This window comes from Chiroxiphia lanceolata, chromosome Z, assembly GCF_009829145.1.
Source record: "Chiroxiphia lanceolata isolate bChiLan1 chromosome Z, bChiLan1.pri, whole genome shotgun sequence".
Taxonomy (NCBI): domain Eukaryota; kingdom Metazoa; phylum Chordata; class Aves; order Passeriformes; family Pipridae; genus Chiroxiphia; species Chiroxiphia lanceolata.
Genome location: NC_045671.1, coordinates 43,386,939 through 43,411,567, shown reverse-complemented (window position 1 = coordinate 43,411,567; position 24,629 = coordinate 43,386,939). Strand labels below are relative to the sequence as shown.

Sequence of the window (24,629 nt, the reverse complement as noted above, 5' to 3'; positions counted from 1 at the left end):
TGGCAAATTCCCTATTTCCGTGCTTTTTTGATAAAAGAAGGAGCTGGATGAGGTAAACCCCAGCATTTTTGGGTGTTTGAGCTCATTTTCGGGCCCCGGTTCTTCTATTCATCGGAATCCAGGTGAGGCAACTTTTATTCTGATGAGGATTTCAGTCATTCCCTGGAATCCTCTCTCTTTAAACTCCTTGTATTTCATGGATTAAGAAAGCTTTCTCTCTTTAAATTACTTAAAAATGCATGAAAAAGTATAAAAACATCCTGATTTTATGCATTAAAAAAGGGCAAACAATCATTTTGTGCACAAAAATGGCAAAAATCCTCAATTTGTGCACACAAAGGGCAAACACTTAAGATTCAATTAAATAAAAATTTATTAAAAATCAAAATAAATAGAAAATACATAAAAATCAAATTAAATTAAAAAGCCAAATAGTCAATTAAATTAGAATTAAAAATTTAAAATAAATGAAATAAAATCAAATTGAAAACTTCAATTAAAGTTCAATTATATTAAATTAAAAATAAAAAAAATTAAATTAAGAAACCACCAAAATTAAATTACATGAATACTGGAAAATAAATTAAAGATAACAAAATTAAAATGCCAACTTTTCAAATACTTCACTTAGTTAAAGAAGTGTTTAGAATAACACATTCTCCCTGCCTCCCACAAAACATTCCTGGGAAAAGAGCCTAGATGGTGTTTTAAAGTGGGATTTTTTGCCTCCAGACCCTCATTCTTGCTTTGTTTTGCCTCCAGACCCTCATCACTTTCTGGGACTTTTTTGGGGGGATTGTGGTTTGGGGATTTTTTGTTGGTTTATCTTTTTTAAATTTTCCCTGATTTTCACATTTTTTTAGGGTCGAGGATGTTACCCTCTGGTGTTTTCCTCCTCCTGATTTTGGGTAAATTCTGAAAAATAGTTATAATTTTCATCCCTGTTGGGGAATGATGGATTGACTCATTTCCCCCCACTCCCTTCCCCCCTTTTCTTCTCCAGGATCTGTTGTGGACACCAATACCTCATCTGGAAAAGGTGAATTTGACAGATTTTGCCTTAAAAACCACTATTTCCACCTAAACCAAGCTTTCTCTAACCCCCATTATACCATTTTCCCATTATTTCTCTCCAAATGTATATGTTCCTTATGTAATCTCCATGGGGTAATTCCCTAACACCCCAGTTTCACCTTGATCACATGGTAGCAGACAAAACCATTTTTAGGTATCCAAGAACACAGAAACCCAAAATTTGGCATGTTTCACTCCAGTATCCATATAGTTAGGTGTTTTTTGAGGGGAGAGTTCCCAAATCCTGATTTTTCCACAGGGTCCCTGCTCTATCCCTACGGACCAGACCAGGGGGACCAGACGAATCCCAAACATGATGATGGGACATCTGAGAGGATTGCCCTCTTCATTCCCTTCGCCTTCTATGGCAAAACCCATGAAGCCCTCTTTGTAGGTCACTGAAAATTCAAGATTTTGGGGAATTTCCTCCATTTTTCCCAATTTTCCCTCTGTTTCTGCTTCATTTTTCACTTGTCTGTGTCCCTACCCCCAAACTCCCTTCTCCAAATTCAACCCCATTTGAGTTCATAGAGGAATTTGTTTGGGGGCATTGAAAAGTCTTCAGGTGGGTCTTGAGGGGGTTGGGGAGTACTGGAGGGTTTGGAGGGGTTTGGAGGGTCCTGTGGATTGTGGGTGTTGGGTGGGTGGTCCTTGATGGTCCTGTGGGTGATGGGTGGTGAGAGGTCTTGTGGGTAGTAGGTCTTGGGGTGTTGGTGAGTGTTGTAGAGTCCTATGAATGGCACGTTTTGGGAGGGTCCTGGAGGGGTGGGTCTTGATGGGGTTGGGGGGTGTTGGGGGCTTTTGTGGTTGGTGGGTTTTGGGAGGTTCTAGGGGCATTTGGGGGTCCTGTGAGAGAGCATTTCTACGGCTGGTGGGTCTTGGGGGGGAGGCCTGTGGGTGGTGGGCCTTGGGGGGTTGGTAGGTGTTGGGAGGTCCTGTGGGTGGTGAGTCTTGGGGGTCTTGTATTGTCCATGTCCACACCCCAAGTCAAGGTGATGCATCCCAACCCCTGTCCCCACCCCCTCCCGGTGTCACCTGCAGGTGAACAACAATGGGGTGATCTCCTTTGATGAACCTGTCAGAGAATACACCCCCGATCCCTTCCCACTGGTGGATGGGCGCTCCTTCGTGGCCCCTTACTGGGCAGATGTGGACAACGTGCTGGGTGGGGATATCTTCTACCGCCAGACCACCAATGCAGTGCTGCTGGGGGACATCAGCCGGGACATCAACCAGTACTTCCCCGAAACCCTCTTCACTGCCACCTGGGCCTTTGTGGCCACCTGGGACCACGTGGCCTACTATGGCTCCACCTCCACAAAGGTGAGTCTGTGGCTGGGGCATGGAGGTCACTCATTGGCTCTTGTGACTCAGCTGATGGCCTTGGTGACCAACCTATCTTTGATGTCCATGACCCACCCTTTACTTCCACAGCCAATCCTTACCTCCATGACCAATCCTTGACCTCTGTGACCTTTTCCATAGGGCAACACCTTCCAGGCTGTCCTGACTACTGACTCCAAGACATTCTTCATCATCCTAAACTACTGGGACATCCAGTGGACCACAGGAGCGGCCAGTGATGGGGATGCTGAAACGGGGCTTGGAGGGATTGCAGCACATGTAGGTGGGGAGGGGAGGAGGAAGGAAAACGTTGTCCCACTCCGTCTTCTGGGCATGATGATGAAGGTTAGGGATTGGCCTATCCCATCTTCTGGGGATGATGATGACAATGATGATGATGATGACGATGATGATGATGATGATGATGATGATGATGATGGTGATGGTGAAGACTAGGGATTGGCCCAAAATATTTTTAAGGGGAAGTCTAGAATGTCCTGTCCCATCTTCTGGCGATGATGATGAAGGTCAGAGGTTGGCCCATCCTATCTTTTGGGGAGGAGGATGATGCAGGTCAGAGGTTGGTCCAGTCCATTGTCCAGAGATAGTTATGATGAATGTCAGAGACTGGCCCAGAGTGATTTGGGGGGAGATTGAGGTTGTCCCACCCATCTTCTGAAGAGGCTCATCATGATGGTGAAGGTCATGGATTTGGTCCATAACATTTTTGGGGGCCACCAACCGTCAGTGCTCACCTCCTAACATAATGTTGGGGTCCCAACACCCCTTTGGGTGGGGTTAGTCCCCACAAATTCCCCCCAAATTTTCCAGGCGGGATTCAACAGCGGTGATGACACCAACTTCTACAACATTCCCGGATCCCAAACAGATGCCATCATCAACATCACTGCCACCTCCAATGTCAACGTCCCAGGGCGCTGGGCCTTCCGGGTGGACAACTTCCAGTTGACGGGTGTGGACCCTCCCAAGGTGAACGAGGACAATAACTGCTGGTTGTAAGTTGGAATTTTGGGGAGGAAAATTGGGAATTTCGAGGAAAAGTGGGAACTTGGGGGGATAATTTGGGAGTTAGAGAGAAAAAGTGGGGATTTTATGGAATAATTTTAAAATTTGGGGCAAAATTGTGAATTCTGGGGGGAATACTGGAGAATTTTTTTAAAATTGGGAATTTGGGAGAAAATTGGGAAATTTGGGGGGAAACTGGAAATTTTTTGAGGAAATGGGGATTTTTTTGGGGAGGGGAAGCGATTCTTCCTCTTGGGCTCTTGATGTCTCCTGTAGGTGAATCTAGGGGGCTGAGACAGAGGGACATCCCCATTGCCACCACTGTCCTCAATGAAGTCAATTGGAAGGTCAAGGTCGTGTACTCCTCTACCAGAGCAATAAAATCACATCCAAGACATTGATTGTAGTGTCCATGTCATTATCACAGCCGTGGCACCCATGGTGACATCATCACAGCCATGTCACCATCACTGTTCCCACAGTTTCAGGGGATCTGAGGGGCTTTGGGTGAAATGTGCTGGAGTTCATTCATTCGTACCTTTTTGGGTGTTAATTAATGAGTTTTTGCACTGTATGAAATCAAGTTCATGCAGCACCTGTGCATAACACACAATATGGCACCCCCCCCCGAAAATGTTGCACCCACAACATGCTCCAACATGAAACCACACACGCCCAACACTCCACATGCCACACAACACAAACAACACAAAAACTAGGACAATACACCAAAACTGTTGCTCCTACAACACACTCTGACATAACACAAGACGCGCAAGACAAAACTTTACTCCTTCACTCCCATTCACAGTATCACAGAATAATTAAGATTGCAAGAGAACTCCAAGATCATCAAGCCCAACCTTTGACCAAACACCACCTGGTCAACTAGACCAGAGCAGTGAGTGCCACATCTCATCATTTCTTGAACACTTCCAAACTTGGTCACTCTACCACCTCCCTGGGCAGCCACTTCCAGTGCCTGACCACCCTTTCTGCAAAGAAATTCTTCCTGATACCCAACCTGATTCTCCCCTAGCATAGCTTGAGACCATTTCCTCTTGTCCTATTGCTGGTTACCTGGGAGAAGACTCTGACCCCCACTTGGCTGCAACCTCCTGTCAGGTAGTTCAGAGCATGAGAAGGTCTCTCCTGAGTGTCCTCCAAGCCAAACACTCCCAGCTCCCTCGGCTGCTCCTCACCAGACTTGTGCTCCAGACCCTTCCCCAGGTCCCTTGGCCTTTCTCTGGACATGGTCCAACTGCTCAACGTCTTTCTTGCCATGAGGGGCCCAAAACTGACCCAAGGATTTGAGGTGTGGTCTCATTTTTGCCCAGCACAGAGGGACAGTCACTGCACTGTTTCTTGCTGGCCTTACTATTCCTGATCCAAGCCAGGATGCCATGGGCCTTCTTGGCCACCTGGGCACCGCTGGCTCATATTCAGCCCCTGTTGATCCCCAGGTCCATTTCCACCTGGCAATTTCCCAGCCACTCTACCCCCAGCTTGTAGCATTGCAGGGGGGTTTTGTGACCCAAGGATGGGACCCAGCACTTCCCCTTGTACCTCATACCATTGGTCTTGGCCAATCAATCCTTTTGATTCCTCAAAATGAATTTTTTTTCTTCCCCCCCCCCCTTTTTAACACCAATCATCCCCTGCCATTTCTGCAAAAAATACCTAACCTTCCCTATTTTTGCCCTTCTCCTGATTTCTACTTCTTGTTTTGGGAAAATTTCAGCCTCATCTTCCAAAAAACCCACAACTTTATATTTAGTAATGCCAATTGTTTGCATTAGTTTCAATAAAAACCCCTGTTTTTCTCCCCTGTTCACCTTTTCCAGCCAAAAATTATGTCAAGGCATTGGGTGGGGTGGTCCCCCAAGGGTGCCTGGATTAGTCATTTTTTTTCCCTCTTCTTCTGCCAAAATTAAAAAATAATTGAGGGAGGAGCCAGAGCTGCTGCCCTGGGATTGTGTTTTCATCACAGATTTGGGGATAAAACAGAGTTCTTTGGGGATACGAAGCTAATTTGGGAATATAACGGGGCCAGAGGCAGGTAAGGGCAAAACTACATTTAAAAATTGATAATTTCTTTTTGGCAGGAAACCTCCAAATTGGGAAAATCCACCTGGAAATTCCTGAAACTCCTCCCCTCACCCTCCTCAGCCCTGGTTCTGGTCCTTAGAACAGTGGGATTGGAAGATGTGTGAGGGGATTTTGGGGAAAAAAGGGCAGGAAAGATGGAGGAAAGGGAAAAGGGGGGGGGGAAGGGAGGAAAGGAAAAAGAGCAGAAAGGGGAAATAAGAGAAAGAAGGGAGGAAAAGGGGTAAAAGAGCAAGTAACAGAAAAAAGAGAGGAAAGGGAAAAGGGGGAGGAAAAGGAAAACAGTGAAGAAAAAGAGGGGGAAATAGGGAAAGTGGAAGAAAAGGGGAAAAGTGGGGGGAAAGGAAACAAGTGGAGGAAAGGCAAAAAAGCAAAGGAAATGAGTGAAAAGAAGAAAAAGGGAGAGGAAAGGGAAAAAAGATAAATGGAAAAGCAAAAAAGGGGAGGGAAGGAGAAAAATAGGATTAGAGTGCAAAAGGAGATTGAGGAAAAAAAAGGGAAGGGGAAAATGGAGCAAAAGAAACAAGAGAATGAAGATAATAGGGGAAAAAGGAAAACAGGAAAAAATTAGAAATGGCCAAAATGAAAAGGGAGGAAAGGGGGAAAAGAAGCAAAGGGATCTTGAATGGTGTGGGAGGGAAATGTCCCCCAGAAAACTTGTTTTGGGGTTAGGTGCACTAAAGTGTAGATGTCTAAATACGTGCAGTAAAAATAGTGGCTTCGGGGGATTATATGAATGACAAAATCAGGTTTTTAGGGGCACATTCAACAGAACACCCCTTTTTGGGATGAGTGCAAAGGTGAAAATAACAGATTTTGGGGATTTGTGAGTTTTAGGTCAAAAAATGAGTGAGTTTGGTGCAAATTCTAGTGAGATTTCAAGAAATCTGAGAATTTGACTGTTTTCTTGCCTTTTGCACCCAGAGCATCATGGATGGCAGCCTGGGAAAAACAGATGTGCCACACTGGTTATGGATTGTCATGTTCTGGGGTAAGTTCCAGCTGGGTGGAGAAATGCCCCAGAAGCTGCAAGATTCCCCTCAGATAATGAATTTGCCTCAAAATCAGGGTTTTCCAGTCCCAAAGAAGGGTTTCCTAGCTCCAAATCGCCATCTTTTGCCCAAGAAATTAATTGGGGTTTTGTCAAATTTGTAATTGTTCAAATTGTTTGTTTCTGTTAATGATGATCTAGCAGATTAATCTAATCAGTTAAATATTTGTTCAGATCAATGGAGTTTATTCTCTCATTTGGAAAATGCAGTGTATTGAAAGTCCATTCAATTAATGATCTAGCAAATCAATACTTCATCAAATTAATAGTCAATTACATTAATAATCAATCAAATTAACAGCTTGTCAAATAAATAATCATCAAACTGTACATTCAATCTATTTTATCAATATTCCATCAAATTAGTAATGCATCAAATCAGAAGTCCATCAGACTAACAGTCCATAAAATCAATGATCTAACAGTCTATCAAATCAATCAAGTCTATCAAATCCATAATTCATCAAGTCATCAGATAAATGTTGATTCAAATTTTTATTTCTCCAAAATAATATCCCATCAAATCAAATTAAATCAACAGTCCATAAAATCAATAATCCTGCAAATCAAAGACTAAATAAGCCAATGACCCATCAAATTAATAGCCCATCAGTCAGTAGTCTGTCCAATAAAAAGTCCATCAATTTAATAATCCACTAGTCCATAAATCCATTGGCTCAATAATCTGAATAAATAATCCATGAAATCAATGACCCACCAAATCAATGGTCTATCAAATCAAAGCTCCATCAAATTCAAAGTCAATCAAATCAATAACCCATCAAACTAATCATCCATTAATAAATAATCCACCAAATTGATCAAGTTATGAAATTAATAGTTCATCAAATTCATAGTCCATCAATCAATGATCCATAAAATCAATAGTCCATCAACAATCCATCAAACCAGTCAAAACTCCATCAATAAAAGGTTCATCAAATCAACAGTCCATCAAATCAATCAAGCCTATCAAATCAATAATTCATCAAATTAATAATCCACTGAACCAAAATCCCATCAAATCAATAATCCATCAAATCCATGATCCATCAAAATAATAATCCATCAAATCAATAATCTATCAAATTAACCACCCTTACTCTTCCTCCCCTTCATCCAATTCCTTCTCTTCCTCCCCTCCCAACAGCTCTCCTCCATGCCTTCCATGTCACCTCTGTCGTGTCACCACCTCACCTGGGAGAGGAGTTCCTGGTGGCCTTCCAGCAGAATGGGGACCAACGCACCCTCCGCAGCGACTTCCGCCTCCTCCTCCTCACTGGCCCCTCCCCATCCACCACTGCCACCATTTCCATGAAAAGACCTGGATTACGGATGACGGTACAGGCAGCTGCTAACCAACCAATCCTGGTGAAGATCCCACCCCAAGCTGAGATGGTGGGAAGCCAACTTTTTGAAAACGCCGTGGTGGTGAAGACCACTGCCGCTGTCACCACAGTGATGATAAACGACAAACCCTCTGCGGCTGACTCTGCTGTCATTATCCCAGTCCACAGATGGGGGACGGAATACCACGTGGTCACCCCCAGCCCTGGCCCCGCCCGCTATTCCCAATTCGTAGTGGCCGCTTGGGACCAACCCACCACAGTCAATGTTCACCTCAATGCCGACGTCACCTTCCGTGGCAAGTTGCACCCACGTGGTTCCACCATCACCATCCTGCTGGAGCCGTTTCAAGCGGCACAGATCCAGAGTGCGGCAGATCTTTCTGGAACACGGGTTGTAGCTCAGAGACCCATTGCCGTCTTCAGCGGCCACACGTGTGTGGGCAGGTTGAGCCGTTGTGATCATGTGGTGGAACAGCTCCGCCCCGTCACCCAGTGGGGGACAACCTTCATTGTGCCACCGGTGCCCTTCCGGGGACAATCCAATGTAGCCTACATCTCTGCTGCACAACCAACATGGGTCAAGGGTCATGGTGAGGTCACCGAGACCACACGAGAATTACAACCCAACCACGCAGTGCTCTATGGTGCCCAGTCAGGAAAGGGCTTGTTCCTCACTTCCAATGCTGGGATCCAGGTTTTTCTTTTGGGGAATGGCAGAAATAGTGGTGAGGTCACCTTTATGCCATTTTTTGTCACCGTTCCCGATGTCACTAGTTACTGCAACTCCTATGGCATTGTCACACTGGAGGGATATGACAACCGTGTCCTGCTGGTAGCCAAGACAGCGGAAACTTCCAGAATACTGCTGAATCAGAGGCCACTAGGGAGTACGGCATGGGAACCAGTCCCTGGGACAGAATATTCGTGGATTGGGATAAATTTGGGAAGCGGATTTGGAATCCATCGGGTGGAGCATGAGACAGCGGCATTTGGGGCATGGAGCGTCGGGACAGGGGAGGGGAAACGCTATGGAGCAGAGGGAGCCTGTGACAGTGGTGAGTGGAGAGGGACTTTGATATCAATAAATAATCTATAATTATATGGATACAAATAACAGCTATAGCAACTATGGTTAATTAAATCTAATTATAAACATATATAATTATGCAATTATATAAATGACAGCATTCATTACATACAAATTAATATATTACTATATAAGAATAATGGTAAAAGAACTACTTGTAATATATTTAAATAAATAAGGATCAACAGAGACATAAACACATAAATAATACATAAAAATTACTGTCTCTAAATGTAAATAAATAATATAGAGAGAATATATAATATTAGAGATAAATATAATAAATATTAAATTTAATAAATTTAATATAAAATATATTAAGTATATATAATAAAAATACATTCCAGTGATACACGTATATTTTTAAATTCACTAGAATTATATAAAAGTATGATATTTTTAATAATGCTATACTATAATAGAAATACGTAAGCAAATGTGAGTAGATAATTAATATATAAATGAATGTATAAAGAATATATAGAGATATATAAATAATTTAGAAAAAATAAACATAAATATAAATAAGTGCAATCAATAAATAATGCATTATATATAAATAAAGGACCATTCACTTAAGCCTTAGACTTGATGATCCTTGGGCTCCCTTTGAACTCCAAATATTCTGTGAAATCTCTGAAATGGATCATTAAGCATATCAGTAATAGAATTAATTAACACCAATTAATCACTTGTCATTAATAAATCCCCAGACCCCTGCCGAAAGGTGCAGTGCCGCCCCAAGGAGACCTGTCACCTGGACAAGGGCACACCCATCTGCCGTCACGATTATCTGGGCACCTGCACTGGCTCCCCATCCCTGCAGTACCACACCTTTGACGGGGCCCCTGTGTCCATCCATGGAGGCTGCAGGTACACCCTGACCAGGTACTGCGGGGCCGACCCCACCCTGGAGCCCTTCTCCGTGGAAGAGGGGTGGAGCCAGGATCGCTCTGAGGCACCACTGGCCAACGTCTATGTCTACACCTACAACGTCTCCATCCATGCTGGGGGGGACAGGACCATCCAGGTGAGTTTCCCCAGGTGTTGGATCCTTCATTCCTGATAAAACCATTTATTCTCAGTGGATAAAAATTTCCAGGTGAGTTTGACCTTAAAAAATTAGGAAAAACACACAAAAAAATGGAAGAGTATAAATCACTGCAGTGTTGATGGGGGCCTTAAAAAATAAGCACAACTACCAAACACATGGAATTTTGATTTTTGGTTTTCCATCCCAAACAACCCAAAAGACCAAGGAGAAGGTCTTTTATCCCCAACTTGAGGTGCCTCCAACCCACTCCAGGTTAAATCCACTTGTGGTTAAATTCTGGAAAAAAAAGGCAATTTTAAAGTTTGAAACCACCAAGCCCACAGAATTATGGGAATTTTTCCATTCCCAATCAAGTCACAAACAAGGAAGAGGTGTTTCATCCCTGACTCCAGGTTTCTCCAACCAACCTATCTTCATGTTGGGGTTAAATCCCAGAAAAAAAGGCAATTTTTAAGGATATGAGCCAATATTAAGGTCAGATTTCTCCATGAGATTCATGAAATAGAAAGAAACCTGTCAAAAATGAAGTCTAGGTGACACAACTCTCAATTTTTCTGGGTGGGATGTCATTACTTCCAAACATGGCCTCAACACGAACAAGATCTTAAGCTCAGGAATTGTAGAAAAGCTTTTCTTGGTTTGGATTTTGTGGAATTGGGGCAAAAATTCTGATTTTAATGAAAATTGATTATTCTGAAAGTCACTTCTCCTTCTGTTTTGTGAACCATCCACTGAGTTTTAACCCTTCTTCTCCTCCTCCTCCTCCTCCTCCTCCTCTTTCCACTCTACCAGGTCAACAACAAATCCACCGACCTTCCAGTCACCCTGGAAGCTGGAAAAATCCGGATTTTCCAAAATGAGGGTCGGACCATCCTCCAGACAGATTTTGGGCTGCAGGTGACCTATGATGAGGACCAGGTCATCATGGTGGCAGTGCCCAGCAGCTATTTTGGGGCCACCTGTGGCCTGTGTGGCAACTTCAATGAGGATACAGAGGATGAGGCAATGGTTCCCAATGGTATTCCTGGTGAAGGTGATGAAGGTTGGGCAGAAAGTTGGAGAGATCCTTCATGCCAGAAAGACTGTGGAGATCAGGAGACTCCATGGGACAGAGAGGGGTGTGGTGAGTTCATGTGGGGCTTCCAAGGATCTTGGGAAAGGGAGAAGAGGATGTATGTGGGAATTCAGTTTCAGGGATCTGCCTAGAGCAATGGTGGTGTTTATAGGTGTCGACGTAATCAACATCTTCAGCACATGGAAGGGTTGTGATGGTCTTTTCAACCCACCTGATCTGGGCCAGGTGCCCAAAATAGATGGAATTATGGTGGGATTTTCCTGAGTGTCCCTCTGGGATGTCCCATGAACACCAGTTCCTTTTAAGTGTCAATGTGACCAACACCTCCATTATGGGGAAGGTTTGCATTGGTCTTTTCACCCTAAAACCCCCCAAAGTCCCACTGATCTGACTCTGGATGTCAATAACACATGGAATTACACTGGCGATTTCCTGAGGTCCACTCGTCTTGCGTGTCTCACAGACTCTAAATCCCTTACAGGTATCAACGCAACCAGCAACTCCAGCACTTCCAACACCTCCAGCACCTCCAGCACCTCCAGCACCTCCAGCACCACCTCTTCTTGTTTCCACAACAATCGCTTCTACAAGCTCCACGAGGAATTTTGGGAAGACAGTAGCTGCCATAAGCGGTGTCGGTGTGAGGGCACAGGGATGGTGAAATGTAATCCAGGAAAGTGTAAATCTCAGGAGAAATGTGTCACAGTTAACGGCATTTCCAAGTGTGAACCCAACCAGCACTACACCTGCATCGGGACAGGTGACCCACACTACACAACTTTTGATGGGAAGAGGTTTGACTTCCAAGGCTCCTGCATCTACCAGTTTGCTGCCCTCTGCACCCCCAAGCCCATGCTGGTCCCCTTCAATGTCACTGTGGAGAACAACCACCGCGGCAGCCGTGCCGTAAGCTTCACCAAGACCGTCACCCTGGAGGTCTATGGGAGCATCATCAGCATGAGCCAGGAGCACCCACGCAAGGTCAAGGTGAGTGGACACTAAAAAATCATTTTCACCCCTGAATTTCCTCTCTTTTTTTCCACCTAATTCCCCTTTTTCCCCTTCTAATTACCTTTTTCCCTCCAAAAAGACTTTTTTTTTCTGGAAATTCCTCATTTTCCCCCCCAAAGTACCCTTTTTTACGGCAAATTCCTCATTTCTCCCCCAAACTTTCCATTTCTTCCTCCAAATTCTTTTTTTTTATCCTGTAAGTCCCTGTTTCCCCCTCATAAAATTCCTCCTTTGTATCCCTCCAAATTCAAATTTAATTTCTGCCCAGTACCTCTAGGTTGAAACCCTGAGAATGGAGTTTGAGGTTAAACCTCACATTTTTGATATGTTTAGAAGTTTGTCTAAAAAAATAAATAGGAAAAAAACTGCAATCAAATAATAAAATAAAAATTAAAAATAACAATTAAATAAAAAAATAGAAGTAAAAAATAAAAAGAAGAGAAAATAAAATAGAAAATAAACTGTACAATTAAATGAGACAAAAATAAAAATAGATAAATAGATATAAACAGAAAATAAAAAAGTAAATTGAACAAAAATTGAAAATTAATTATAATAAGAACAACTCAAAAAGATAAAAATACAGTTAAAATAAATAAAAAGAAAAATAAATTCTTTAAAATAAAATTATGATATAAAAATAAATGACAATAAAAATAAATAAAAATATAAAAATTAAACAAAATAAAAACTTAATAATAAAAATAAATAATCAACAAAAGAAAAATATAATTAAAAAATTAAAATAAATAAACCTTCAAATAAAATTACAAATCAAAATAAAACAAAAAACATAGAAATAAAAATAAAATTAAAATAAGAAATACAATAATAAAATAAAATCAGAAACCTATGATTTCAATACAGTTCCTTCTTGTCTTCACCCCTTGTCTCCCTTCCCCTTCCTCCAGGTGGACGGTACCTTCGTGTCCCTACCCTTCACCCACCCCCACTTTTCCGTGTTTCACCGCGGTGTCCATGGCTTTGTCATCACTGACTTCGGCCTCACCGTCACATTTGACTGGTACAGCTATGCTCGTGCCATCCTCCCCAGAGCCTACTCTGGCGCAGTCTGTGGCCTCTGTGGCAACGCCAACGGTGACCCCGAGGATGACTTTGTCACCCCAGGTGGCCACCACGCCCCCGATGAGACCCGGCTGGGTGAGAGCTGGAAGGTGGGGGATGTCCCTGGGTGCTCAGCTGGTTGTGGCGACCAGTGCCCAGTGTGTGACACATCACGAGTGCAGCCATACCGTGGGGACAGGTACTGTGGGGTGATTACCCAAGCAGGGGGGCCCTTCCGGAAGTGTCATGGTGTCATTGACCCGAAGCCATTCCTGCAAGACTGTGCCTTCGATGCCTGTCACTACAGGGGACACCGCGACACTGTGTGTCAGGGTGTTGCCGCCTATGTCACCGCGTGCCAAAGTCACGGGGTGGATGTGGAGACGTGGAGGACAGTAGAGTTCTGCGGTGAGTGTGGGTGGGGTGGGGGCAAACAGGATCCTTCCTTCCTTCCTTCCTTCTTTCTTTCCTTCCTTCTTTCTTTCCTTCCTTCCTTCCTTCTCTTCATCCTTCCTTCCTTCTTTCTTTCCTTCCTTCTTTCTTTCCTTCCTTCCTTCCTTCTCTCCATCCTTCCTTCCTTCCTTCCTTCTTTCTTTCCTTCCTTCCTTCTTTCTTTCCTTCCTTCCTTCCTTCTCTCCATCCTTCCTTCCTTCCCTCCTTCCTTCCTTCCTACTTTCCTCCCTTACTCCTTCCTCCCTTCTTTCCTTTCTTCTTGGAGGGACTCCTCTTCCCTCTTGATATTCTCCTCATTGGTTATGTACTTCTTTTTATCCCCAGATCTTTCCTGCCCTCCCCACTCCCACTATGAGCTTTGTGGGAGCCCCTGCCAGCCCACCTGCCTCACCCCCTCCGTCCCTGCTGCCTGTCCCGACTCACCTTGCTCTGAAGGCTGTTTCTGTGACCATGGTTATGTCCTCAGTGGCTCTGACTGTGTCCCCCGCTCCGAGTGTGGCTGTGAGTACCATGGTCGCTACTACCAGAAGGACATAGAGTTTTACCCCTCGTGCCGGGAACGCTGCCACTGTGGAGCCAATGGTGCAGTGACCTGCCAGGAAGCATATTGTGGTGCTCATGAAGAGTGTCGGGTGGAAGATGGGGTGTTGGGGTGCCACCCCACTGGTTACGGCCGGTTGGTTGTATCGGGGGACCCCCACTATGTCACCTTCGATGGACGAACCTTCAATATCCCAGGATCCTGCACCTACATCCTGGCACGCCTGTGCAAGCCGGCACCACGGTTGGTCAACTTCACAGTGTTGGTGGAGCATGAGGCAGGCAGTCATGGTGACCTAGTGATGTTGAAGAGGGTGATTGTGTCCATCCATGGGTACACCGTCACCATGGAGCGGGGACGGAGGTGGGAGGTGAAGGTAAGTTTGTAGAGCCCCATGGTGACACAGTGACAATGAAAAGGGTGATAGTGCCCATCCATGGGTACATTGTCCCTGTAGAGGGGGATCCAGTGACACCCATGGTGATGCAGTGGTGATAAGGAGGGTGAAGACCCTCACAGAGACATATTTATGAAGAGGGGGGTGGTGTCAACCCATGGGTACATCAATATTGTGGAGCAGGATCTGGAGACTTCCACAATGACTTGGTGGCAATAAAGAAGGTGGCAATAAAGAGCAGTTGTCCGTGTGGACAGAGCACTGTTACTGTGGAGCAGGGTCTGGAGACCCCCACAGTGACATGGTGACAATGGAGTGATGGTGTTCATCCTTGGATACACCGTCACTGTGGAGTGGGAACCAGTGACTCCCATGGTGACATGGGAATGGTTAGGAGCGTGGGGGTCTCCCTCCATGGGTACAGCATCACCAAGGAGTGGGGTATGGTGACCTTATACCGCATTTCACAAACGTGTCACCCTGTCCCCAACCCAGGTGGACTCAGAGCGCTACACCCTCCCACTAGTGATGGAGGACAACAAACTCCGCATTGGCCAAGAAGGGAATAACATTGTCCTCCACACCACTGCGGGAGTCCGTGTCCTCTACAACGTTGCTACCTTCCTGCTCATTACTGTTCCCGACATCTATCGTGGCCGGCTCTGTGGGTTGGGCGGTGACTATGACGGGGACCCCAGTGATGACTTCCAGCTGCCCACAGGGGCACTCGCGGGAAACACTCAGGAATTCATCACCTCCTGGAAGATTCCAGAGAAGGATGGAGCATGCAGTGATGGCTGTGAGGACGGCATGTGCGGCGAGTGTGATGTCACCGATAGAGCATCCTACAGCAGGAATGGATCCTGTGGGATCATCCGCGATGCAGAGGGACCATTCCAGGCATGTCACCCACGTGTCAGCCCCATGGAGTATTTCACTCACTGTGTCCACGATCTCTGTGCTGCTGGAGGGGACCGTGATGCCTTGTGTCATGCGCTGCAGGCATATGTCGCTGCCTGTCAGGCTGCTGGTGCTGTGGTTAAACCATGGAGGACAAAGGAGTTCTGCCGTAAGTCAGGCGGGATTTCGCCAATTCAGTCCTATTTTCCTCAAAAGCCACATTTTCTCCTGTAAAAAACCCCTGAAATTTTGGAAAAAACCTCCTCAAATTCTGGAAAAATTCCCTACAATTTTGAAAAAAAAAAAAATTTTTTGAAAAAAATTTCTCCAATTTTGGAAAATTTCCCTTGTTCATTTTGGAAAATATTCCCTCAAATTTTGGGAAAATTCCCCTCAATTAAAAAACCCCAAATGCTCCAATTCTGCAAACACTCCTTCAAAGTTTGAAAAAAACCCCTCCCATTCTGAAAAAATACTGAAAATTTGAAGAAATCAAATTTCAAAATGAGTCCTCCATTTTTGAAAGAACTAATTTAAATTTTAGAAAGATTACCTTCCATTTTGGAAAAAAAATCCTCCCATTATCCAAAAATTCCTTTCATTTTGAAAAATTACCTGCCATTCTGATAAAAACTTTCCAGTCATAAAAAAAAAGCTCAAATTCCAAAAAAAATCCCATTTTGAAAAATAATTTGAAACACATCTTGAAAAATCACAGAATCATAGAATCAACTGGGTTGGAAAAGACCTCCGAGATCATCAAGTCCAACCCTTGATCCAACACTGCTGTGGTTTCTAGACCATGGCACTAAGCGCCACATCCAGTCTCATCCTAAAAACCTCCAGGGATGGTGAATCCACCACTTCCCTGGGCAGCCCATTCCAATGTCTGATTACTCTCACTGTAAAAATTCTTTTCCTAATATTCAACCTAAACCTCCCCTGGCACAGCTTAAGACCATGCCCTCTTGGTTGCCTGGGAGAAGACACCAACCCCCACCTGTCTACAACCTCCTTTCAGGTAGTTGTAGAGAGTGATGACGTCTCCCCTGAGCTCCTCTTCTCCAGGCTGAACAATGGCATCTCCCTCAGCCTCTCAAATTTTGAAAAATTCCCTCTAATCCTAAATTTTTTTGCTCCAATTTTGAAAAAATGAACTTCAATTTTTAAAAAAATATTGCAGAAAGCTTTGTATTTGGATTTGTAAAAAAAACCCTCCAATTTGAAAAAAAAAAAATGGAAATTTTGAAGAAAACCCTCCAATTTTGGTAAATACATCCAATTTTACTGAAAACCCTCCAATATGGGGTAAAAATGCCACATTTGAATGATACCCTCAAGTTTAAAAAAAAATCCAATTTTGGAAAGAAAAAGTTTTGATGGAAATGCTTGAATTTTGGGGAAAGACCCCTCCAATTCTGGAAAAAAAACCAACTCAAATTAAAAAAACCCAAAAAACACAAAACTGATATTTTTCTGAATACCCACAAATTTTGACAAATAAAATACCCACAATTTTGGAATCGTGCCAACAGTGTTGCTTTTCCCCCTTTTCCCCAGCCCTGTCCTGCCCCCCCAACAGCCACTACGAGCTCTGCACCCGCACCTGCGATGTCACCTGTGCTGCCCTTGTGGGCCCTGCCCCCTGCACCTGGGGGTGCTTTGAGGGGTGTCAGTGCGACGAGGGGTTTGTCTTCGATGGGGACACCTGTGTGTCACCCGAGCACTGCGGCTGCTTCCACATGGGACGTTACCTCAAGGTCAGCAAATGGGGCAGGTGACCATTGAGGCTGAGGATTGGTGGGGTTTGTTTGCTGGGAACCAGACTGGGGGTTGGGCTGACCCATCTGGGGGTTGGGCTGACCCGTCTGAGAGGTTCCAGAGGATTTTGGGGAAAAAAGAACAACTGATGGTGAAAAAAAAGGAGAAATTATAGGGGATTAACCAGGAAAAGAAAAAAAGAAAATTAATGGGGAAAATGGACAGTTAGTGGGGAAAAAAAGACAATAGGAAAAAATTATAACTGACAGGGAAAACATTACCATTAACTGGTTGAGTTTCCCAAACTCCACCAAATCCACCTGAATTTCTCACTCTCTGACATTTACCCCCCCTTGGACTTTGGGAATTACTCTCCAAAATGTGGGAGATGGGTCATAACCTCCAAGATTTCATGTTTCAGGCAGGAGAGACTGTCACCTTCAACAACTGCTCCAAGGAATGCCATTGTCACCCATCACGGGGACTGGTGTGCCGGGATATGCAATGTCACCTGGATCAGGTGTGTGTCATCCATGACGGGTCACAAGTGTGCGCCAAGAGTGAAGGTCACTGCCAGCTCACACCTGGAGCCACCCTGACCACCTTTGATGGCGTCCCTGGGCTTCTGTTGGCCAGTGGCACCTACAAGGTGTCGGCCCTCTGCGATGAGGAGGCACCTGACTGGTTCAAGGTAGTGGTGGAGGTCAGCGACTGTCACGACATGAATGTCCCAGCGGCCACGGCTGCCATCGTCTTTGTCCGCGAGGGCGTTGTCAGCGTCAATGGAAACATGGAGGTGTGGGTGAGTGGGCTTGGCAAGGGGCAAGCATGTCGGGGTGGTTTGGGTCATTCTAGAGAGATCTGGGCAAAAATCTTATTAGATTTTGCCTCTTACTGAACTACTTCACCCAAAATAATGTGGTTATGCTCACTAATTAACCATTTTTGCAAAGAAAAAGGGTGATTATGGATAATACGGAGTGATTTTGCCCAATTTAGAGCCCTTTTGCCCAAGAAAAACTAGGGGTTTACCATGTTTTTTGGGATTGTCTGGAATTTTCCAGGTCAATGGCCTCTTCACCCGCCTCCCGGCCACTATCTCCAACTCCGTCTCTGTGACCTCATCCCCTGGGAATGTCACAGTCACCCATCGTTCAGGGATGTCTGTCACGATCACTCGAAATGGAGAGGCAACTATCACCGTGGCTTCGAACCTGGCTGCCCGTCTGTGTGCCCCCTGTGGCAATTTCAATGGAAATCCTAGAGACGATCTGAAGCTTCCAGATGGACGTGATGCCCAAAGTGTTGGCGAGGTGGTGGACATGTGGAAATCCCGGGATTTTGCTGGATGGTGAGTAAGTCCTAATTTTTTTACCCCCAAATCCATGTTTTTTTCATCCAGAAATTTGGGAATAATGTTGATGAGGGAGGGGATGGGCAGATTCTGGAAGAAATTTTCCAGTTTCTCTGGTTTCATCCGCAGCGACTGAGGAGGGATCCTGCAGGAACGAGACTGGTAAGCAAACTTTTTGCCCAAAAATGAGCCATTTTTCATAAAAATGGGCCTTTTTTCCCCCGATTATGAGATATTTTTCCTGACAATGAGCCATGTTGCACAGTAATTACCATTTCTGCCCCCAAATGAGCCATTTTTGCCCAAGAATGAGCCATTTTTCCCCAAATCAAGCCATTTTGCATAATATTGACCCACTTCTGCATAGTAATTCCTTATTCTTTATATATTAATATTCCATTTTGCATAATAATTCCCGTTTTTGCCAACGATTTTTTTTCTGCCCAAAATGATGCAGTTTTCTCTCTGTTCCAGCCACATCTCCCACCAGATCCGTCAGGAAGTTGACGCTCCCATCTATCCTGTCCCATAGGCAGATCCAGCTCTAATTGCCCCAGATTTAGGAAAATTTTGGATTTTGCCTCAAATCCATGAAATTTTCCTGGATTTTCCCCAAAAGGATCATCTCCGTGTGGATCCAAATGCCACAGTGTCCCATCTGACCTCTGGAACCTTCAAAAAATACCAAATTCAGGTCAAAAAGACCTGACTCCCCCTGCTTTGTCCCCTATAAAAATTATACTTCCATTGGAAAACAATCAATAAATGCTTTTAAAGGGTTTTTTTGAGGGTGGATTTGAGGTTTATTTGTTAATTTTGAAAACTGGGAGGTAACGATTCCAAAGTGTGTGGGACAACATCTCCCAAGCATGAGGCACTCTGCTGACCCCTAAGTGTGGGGCAATGTTATTCTCAATGAGGGGGGGAGGATTGTGACCCCAAGTGTTGGGCATTGTGATCCTCATGTGATTCAAATTGCAACCCCAAAGTCGGGGGTATTCTGACCCCAAGGTGTGATGGGAACAGTTCTAGGCATGGAGAAAAACATACAGCAATTGACAAGATTTTATTATATGGACCTTATAGTTATTATATGGACTTTACTGTTATTATGTATTCACACTACACAGTGCACAGCCTGGACATGCCCAGGCTTGCCATGAGTTTGCCTGCTGCCTGCTTCCCCCGCTCCTCCCTCTTTTGCCCGTGTCCCTATCCTGGTTTGTCTTCTGGTTTGTCCGTCTCATGCTCTGCCCTATGTTCTGGCCCTTTCCCCTCTCGAGCTGATAAAAGACCACATGCATGCGTGAATAAAGGATTCTACTTGCACCCTTCCTCGTGTCCCAGACCCATGTGGTGCCATGGTCCTATCTCCTCTTCGGACTGCGGCACCAAGGTATAGAGCACTGTGACTCACAAAGTGCGGGGTGTTTTTAGGTCAAAGTGTGGGGCATTGCAAATCCAAAATGTGGGGCACTGTGATCCCTAAGTGTGCAATATTGAGACCCCAAAATGTGGATCATTGTGACACCAAGTGTGGGATATTTGACCCTCAAAGCATGCACACATGACCCCCAGGTGCAGGGCAACTTGACATCAAAGTGGGACAATGTGACCTGAAGTGTGTGGTGCTGTGGCCCCAAAGTGTGCAGCACCGTTAACCCAAGCACGGGGCATCGTGACCCCAAGTGTGAGGCACTATGACCCTGAAGCTTGGGATATTTTGACCCCAAAATGTAGGGCACTGTGACCCCCAAGTGAGGGACATTGTGACCCCAAAATGTGTGGAAATGTGATCCTTAAGTGTGGGGCAATGAATCTCCAAAGAGAGAGGCAATGTGACTCCCAAATGTGGGGGATTTTGACTCAAAAGTAGGGGGCACCATGACTCCAAAATGTGGGACAATGTGACTCCTACGTAAGGGACAATGTAACCCATAAGTGTGGGGCATTATAACCCTAAGTGTGGACCACTGCAATCCCCATATGGGACATTGCAACCCAAAGAGTGGGGGAGTCTTACCCCCAAGTACTGGGCACTGACCTCCAAGTGTGGGACATCGTGACACTCCAAGTTTTGGTCCTTTTGACCCACAACTGTGGGGCACTGTGACCTCCAAGTGTAGGGCAATGCAACCCACAATTGTGGGGCACCATGCCCTACAGATATGGGGCAATGTGACCTCCAAATGTGGGGCACTGCAACCCCCAAGTGTGGTGTGTTGTGACCCCCAACTGTGGGATGTTTTGACCCCAGAATGTGGGGTGTTTTGACCCCCAAGTTTGGGGCACTATGACACTAAAGTGTGGGGCACCACATCCCACACCAACCCCTGCCCCCCCATCTGTCCTCTCAGTGCTGAATCGCCCCTCTTCCTCTTCCCCCATTTTTCCCCATTCCTGCTCTATTCCCACCTGGATTCTTGGCCATTCAGACTGTGGGGTGGGGACCCCCAATTCCCTCTCATTTACCTCCATGGGAGCGGGATATCAGATGTCTCCCACCCTGCCTTGGAAGTTCTCAGATTTCCTCATTCTCATCTCAAAAATAATGACAAATACTAAAACCTTGGCAGTGTGATCCAAAATTCCCAGAAATCCAGGAGGACCTGGCGACATTCCCAGATACTTGTGCAACAATTTGGGTCTTGCCAAGAAAACTTGGAATTCTCCTGAAAAAGAAGTGCCGCAAGAAGATGATTTTTAACCGGTTTTTGCCTTTTTTTTTTTTTTTTTACCTCAAAATCTTGAATTTTGTGGGTGGTGGATCCAGTTTTTGGGGTAAAAGTGGAAAAGCTGGTGTGGGAGTTGTTTCCAAGGATGGGTTCACAGGGCTGGGGAGGGGCTTCACGGAGGGGGGTGGGTTGGGGGGTGTCTCAGTCTGAAGGGACTGAAATGTTTGCTAAAGAGGATGAGTTACGAGGTAGACCAAACTTCTCTCTCTCAGCAATTGTAAATTCAAAATTAAGGGGTTTTAATTGAGGAAGTGTGGAAAAAACCAGAAGAAATAACAACTCTTTATTAAAAGATAAATGTATGTTGGCAAAAACAGTAACAGAACACAAAAAAACCCTAGACAGTAGTCCTGTACCCAAAAGTCGCCTTCAAACCAAAGGAAAAAAACAAAACAAAACAAAAAAAAGTCTGAATTAACACTTCTCTGTCCTTTAGTGCAGTCCTAATCGTGGCCTGCAGGGGGGTCTGTTGGGTGCCTGGAGGTGCAGAACCTGCAGTTCTCTGTCATTGCTTGCAGGGGGCGCTGTTGGGCTCTGGTGGTCACCACGCGAGGAGGGGGTTGTTGTTCTGAGATGACGGTGTTCCAAGTCTCTCCCCTTCTCTCCCAGCAAGCACAGACCTCTCCAATGAAAAACCCAGTAGATCCCAGCTGGAGTCACAAGGCAGTGGCAGCGCAAGGCCAGTGGTCAGGCCTCACCAGGACGAAAGAACCAGAAAGACTGGCTCCCAGGCTTTTCCTCCAGAAATGCCCAGACACAGTCCCTGTCTCCATCCCGGCGAGAGACCTTAGCCGTCTGAGCTCTCCTCCCTAAGAGCAGCCAGCTACCCCCAAAATCTCAAACTCCAGTCTTCCAATGGGCCATTAGCTAGGAATGCAGCTCAGCTGGCTATCCCCCTTGTAAAGCTAACAACCTCCCCTTCCCATTCCAACTCCGTTTTTCTTACAGTGAAGCAGGGAAAGAAAAATTCACCTCTCAGATTTATAACCTATAACAGGGTGCCCTAAGGCAAGGGAGTGGTTTGTGGGGTTTTGGGCTGACCCAAAGTGGGAGAAGGGCTTGCAGAGGGACAGAGAGGGAGAGAAAACTCAGTTGACATGTTTCAAATATTATTTGAGCTACTAAAATATTTCTATATTCAAGGAATACTCAATCATTATTTTTGTGTTGGTTTCTTGTTTGATCTTTTTAGACACAACAACTAAAAAAGGCTTTTTTATTTATCTTTTAAGTCAAGAATTAACATGGTCACATTTTGCAATGAGAGTTCTGGTCACCGTCACTGTGAGCTCTATATGTGAATGGGTTTTTATCCTGAAAACGTCCTAGTGGTCTGATTTCTTTTTTTTTCCCCTCCCCTAATTTTTTTAAGTATTTAAAGATTTTCATTCACCTATTTACAATGGTAAACAGCCCTGGAAAACTTTGAATGGAAAGGATGCCTCAGAAGTATTTTTAGGCTGTTGTGTTGTAAGAGATCAATTGCAATAAATCAAAGGTTGATCAATATTTCATGTTTTCCTCTGAAATGAACATGTTTAATCCTTTTTTGTGTTTTATTGAAGAAAAGCTCCACCAACACACAGGGGTTGGTGGCTAACTCTTAGATAATTTATTCTATTTCAAGTATTATTTTCATCACATGGTCACAAGAGACGCCCAAGTCTCTTGGGGAATTAAAAGCATTAGGAGAATAAATTAAAATCCTTATTTAAAAAAAAAAAAAGAAGAAGAAGAAAATTCCCTAAAAATAAAACTGAGCAGCATATGCATATTCCATGTGGCGTTTTGCTACCTGTTCAATCCAAATATCCATCAGCAGTTTTCCAGGGGAAAAACCTCTTCATCTCAAAAATGAAGCCAGTTGTTTCTACACGTCAAAACCACAATGCAGTTCTTTCTCAGAATCAGCAGTCTGAGGAAATACTTTCAATTAAAACAAACAAAAATTCTTGTTTTGTTTTGTTGTTTGGGTTCGGTTTCTTTTGGGTTTTTTTTTGTTTTTTTTTACTTTTGGCTGTAGGTGCCAACATTTTAATTCTTGTTTTCAAGACCATATACTAGGTTTGGTTGCCAGGTCACGCTAAGTTTCCACTGAGAGTCTTGTGTGAAAGCAGAAGTACAGTTTTGGTCACAGAAATACAAAGCAAAGGGTGTGAATCTCATTGTTGGTTTTATTTGTTTTTTACAAAGGATATGGTGGTGACAGCAATGGGAGGGTGCAGGACATGGCACATAGAATCATAGTCATGGAATGGTTTGGGTTGGAAGAGACCTTAAAACTCATCCTGTTTCAGCCCCCTGACAAGGGCAGGGACATCTTTCACTAGACTAGGTTGCTCCAAGGCCCATCGAACCTGGCTTTGAACACTTCCAGGGATGGGGCAGCTACAGCTTCTCTGGGTAACCTGTGCCAGAACCTTACCACCCTCACAGGGAAGAATTTCTTCTGTATATCTAACCTAAATTTCCCCTCTTTTAATTCAAACCCATTACTTCTTGTCATATCACTACAGTTCCTAATGAACTGAATCCCAGATTTTACTTGCCTATCTGTTACTTCTGGGCCCTTTCCTCCCTAAGGGATCTCTGTGGGGCATCCACATATTGTACCCTAACTATTGGATTTCTAACGCATCATAGGTCTGTGTTTTGCTCTGAGATCCATGGTGTTTGTCTGGGGTTTCAATTTTTCAATGATCTTGTGTATTTGAATGGTCCACACATCCCCCATGTGCTAGGGGAGAGAAGAGGCCCAGCAGAAGCAGGTACCTCCTGTTTGTAAGCTTGTGCCATAGCACAAGGCAATTGCTCTTCTTTCAGAAAGTTTCTTCAAGCAAAATCAATGAAGATTACTGAGCCATAGAGAATCTCTTCTCCCCCTCCCCACTGGGGAACTTTTTATTTGAACTAAGCAGACAAGTTCCTTTTCAGGAGTGAAAGGGCTCAGGAGTAAATCTGCCCACAGCCTTGTAGAGTTAGTTACCTCTGCAATTATTTTCTGCCTACAAATTCCACAGTACAAATACCAAAGATATTTCTTTTCTGTAAAACAAGCACACATGTTTATATATGTCTTTGTAAATCCCGTTTCCATGGAAGTGGATATAATTTAGAAGATTACATAATATTGCTCTGGGAAAGAGGAGCAGGTATAAGGATGTTACAGAGTTAGATGGATCAAGACAAGGCCAAACAACGAAAAAAAGGAAGAAATGACAGTACTGCAGATAAGTCACTGTGATT

At 44.5% G+C, this 24,629-nt stretch overlaps 2 protein-coding genes across 2 annotated transcripts; both read left to right on the top strand.

Moving 5' to 3' along the window:
* LOC116780899 (sushi, nidogen and EGF-like domain-containing protein 1) lies at positions 1-3,839 on the top strand. The gene is made up of 8 exons (XM_032676278.1): positions 1-122; positions 864-908; positions 1,004-1,039; positions 1,334-1,464; positions 2,116-2,397; positions 2,560-2,697; positions 3,250-3,434; positions 3,721-3,839. Exons 2-8 carry the CDS (start codon positions 872-874, stop codon positions 3,722-3,724), a joined length of 813 nt encoding a protein of 270 aa, XP_032532169.1. The 5' UTR covers positions 1-122; positions 864-871; the 3' UTR covers positions 3,725-3,839.
* Positions 3,840-5,390: 1,551 nt separating this feature from the next.
* On the top strand, positions 5,391-19,431 carry LOC116780898 (IgGFc-binding protein-like). Its single transcript, XM_032676277.1, has 14 exons — positions 5,391-5,503; positions 6,475-6,541; positions 7,752-9,005; positions 9,751-10,067; positions 10,884-11,214; positions 11,648-12,153; positions 13,089-13,650; positions 14,020-14,612; positions 15,129-15,702; positions 17,094-17,293; positions 17,716-18,096; positions 18,359-18,645; positions 18,778-18,810; positions 19,123-19,431. Exons 2-13 carry the CDS (start codon positions 6,481-6,483, stop codon positions 18,782-18,784), a joined length of 5,073 nt encoding a protein of 1,690 aa, XP_032532168.1. The 5' UTR covers positions 5,391-5,503; positions 6,475-6,480; the 3' UTR covers positions 18,785-18,810; positions 19,123-19,431.
* The last annotated feature ends 5,198 nt before the right edge of the window (positions 19,432-24,629 follow it).

Coding starts and splice junctions, on each gene's coding strand:
- LOC116780899 (XM_032676278.1), top strand. CDS start 872: ATGTTACCCTCTGGTGTTTTCCTCCTCCTGATTTTGG. Junction 1,465..2,115: donor AAACCCATGAAGCCCTCTTT/GTAGGTCACTGA, acceptor TGTCACCTGCAG/GTGAACAACAATGGGGTGAT. Junction 2,698..3,249: donor TTGGAGGGATTGCAGCACAT/GTAGGTGGGGAG, acceptor CAAATTTTCCAG/GCGGGATTCAACAGCGGTGA.
- LOC116780898 (XM_032676277.1), top strand. CDS start 6,481: ATGGATGGCAGCCTGGGAAAAACAGATGTGCCACACTGGTTATGGATT. Junction 11,215..11,647: donor ATGGGACAGAGAGGGGTGTG/GTGAGTTCATGT, acceptor AATCCCTTACAG/GTATCAACGCAACCAGCAAC. Junction 18,097..18,358: donor ATGGAAACATGGAGGTGTGG/GTGAGTGGGCTT, acceptor GGAATTTTCCAG/GTCAATGGCCTCTTCACCCG.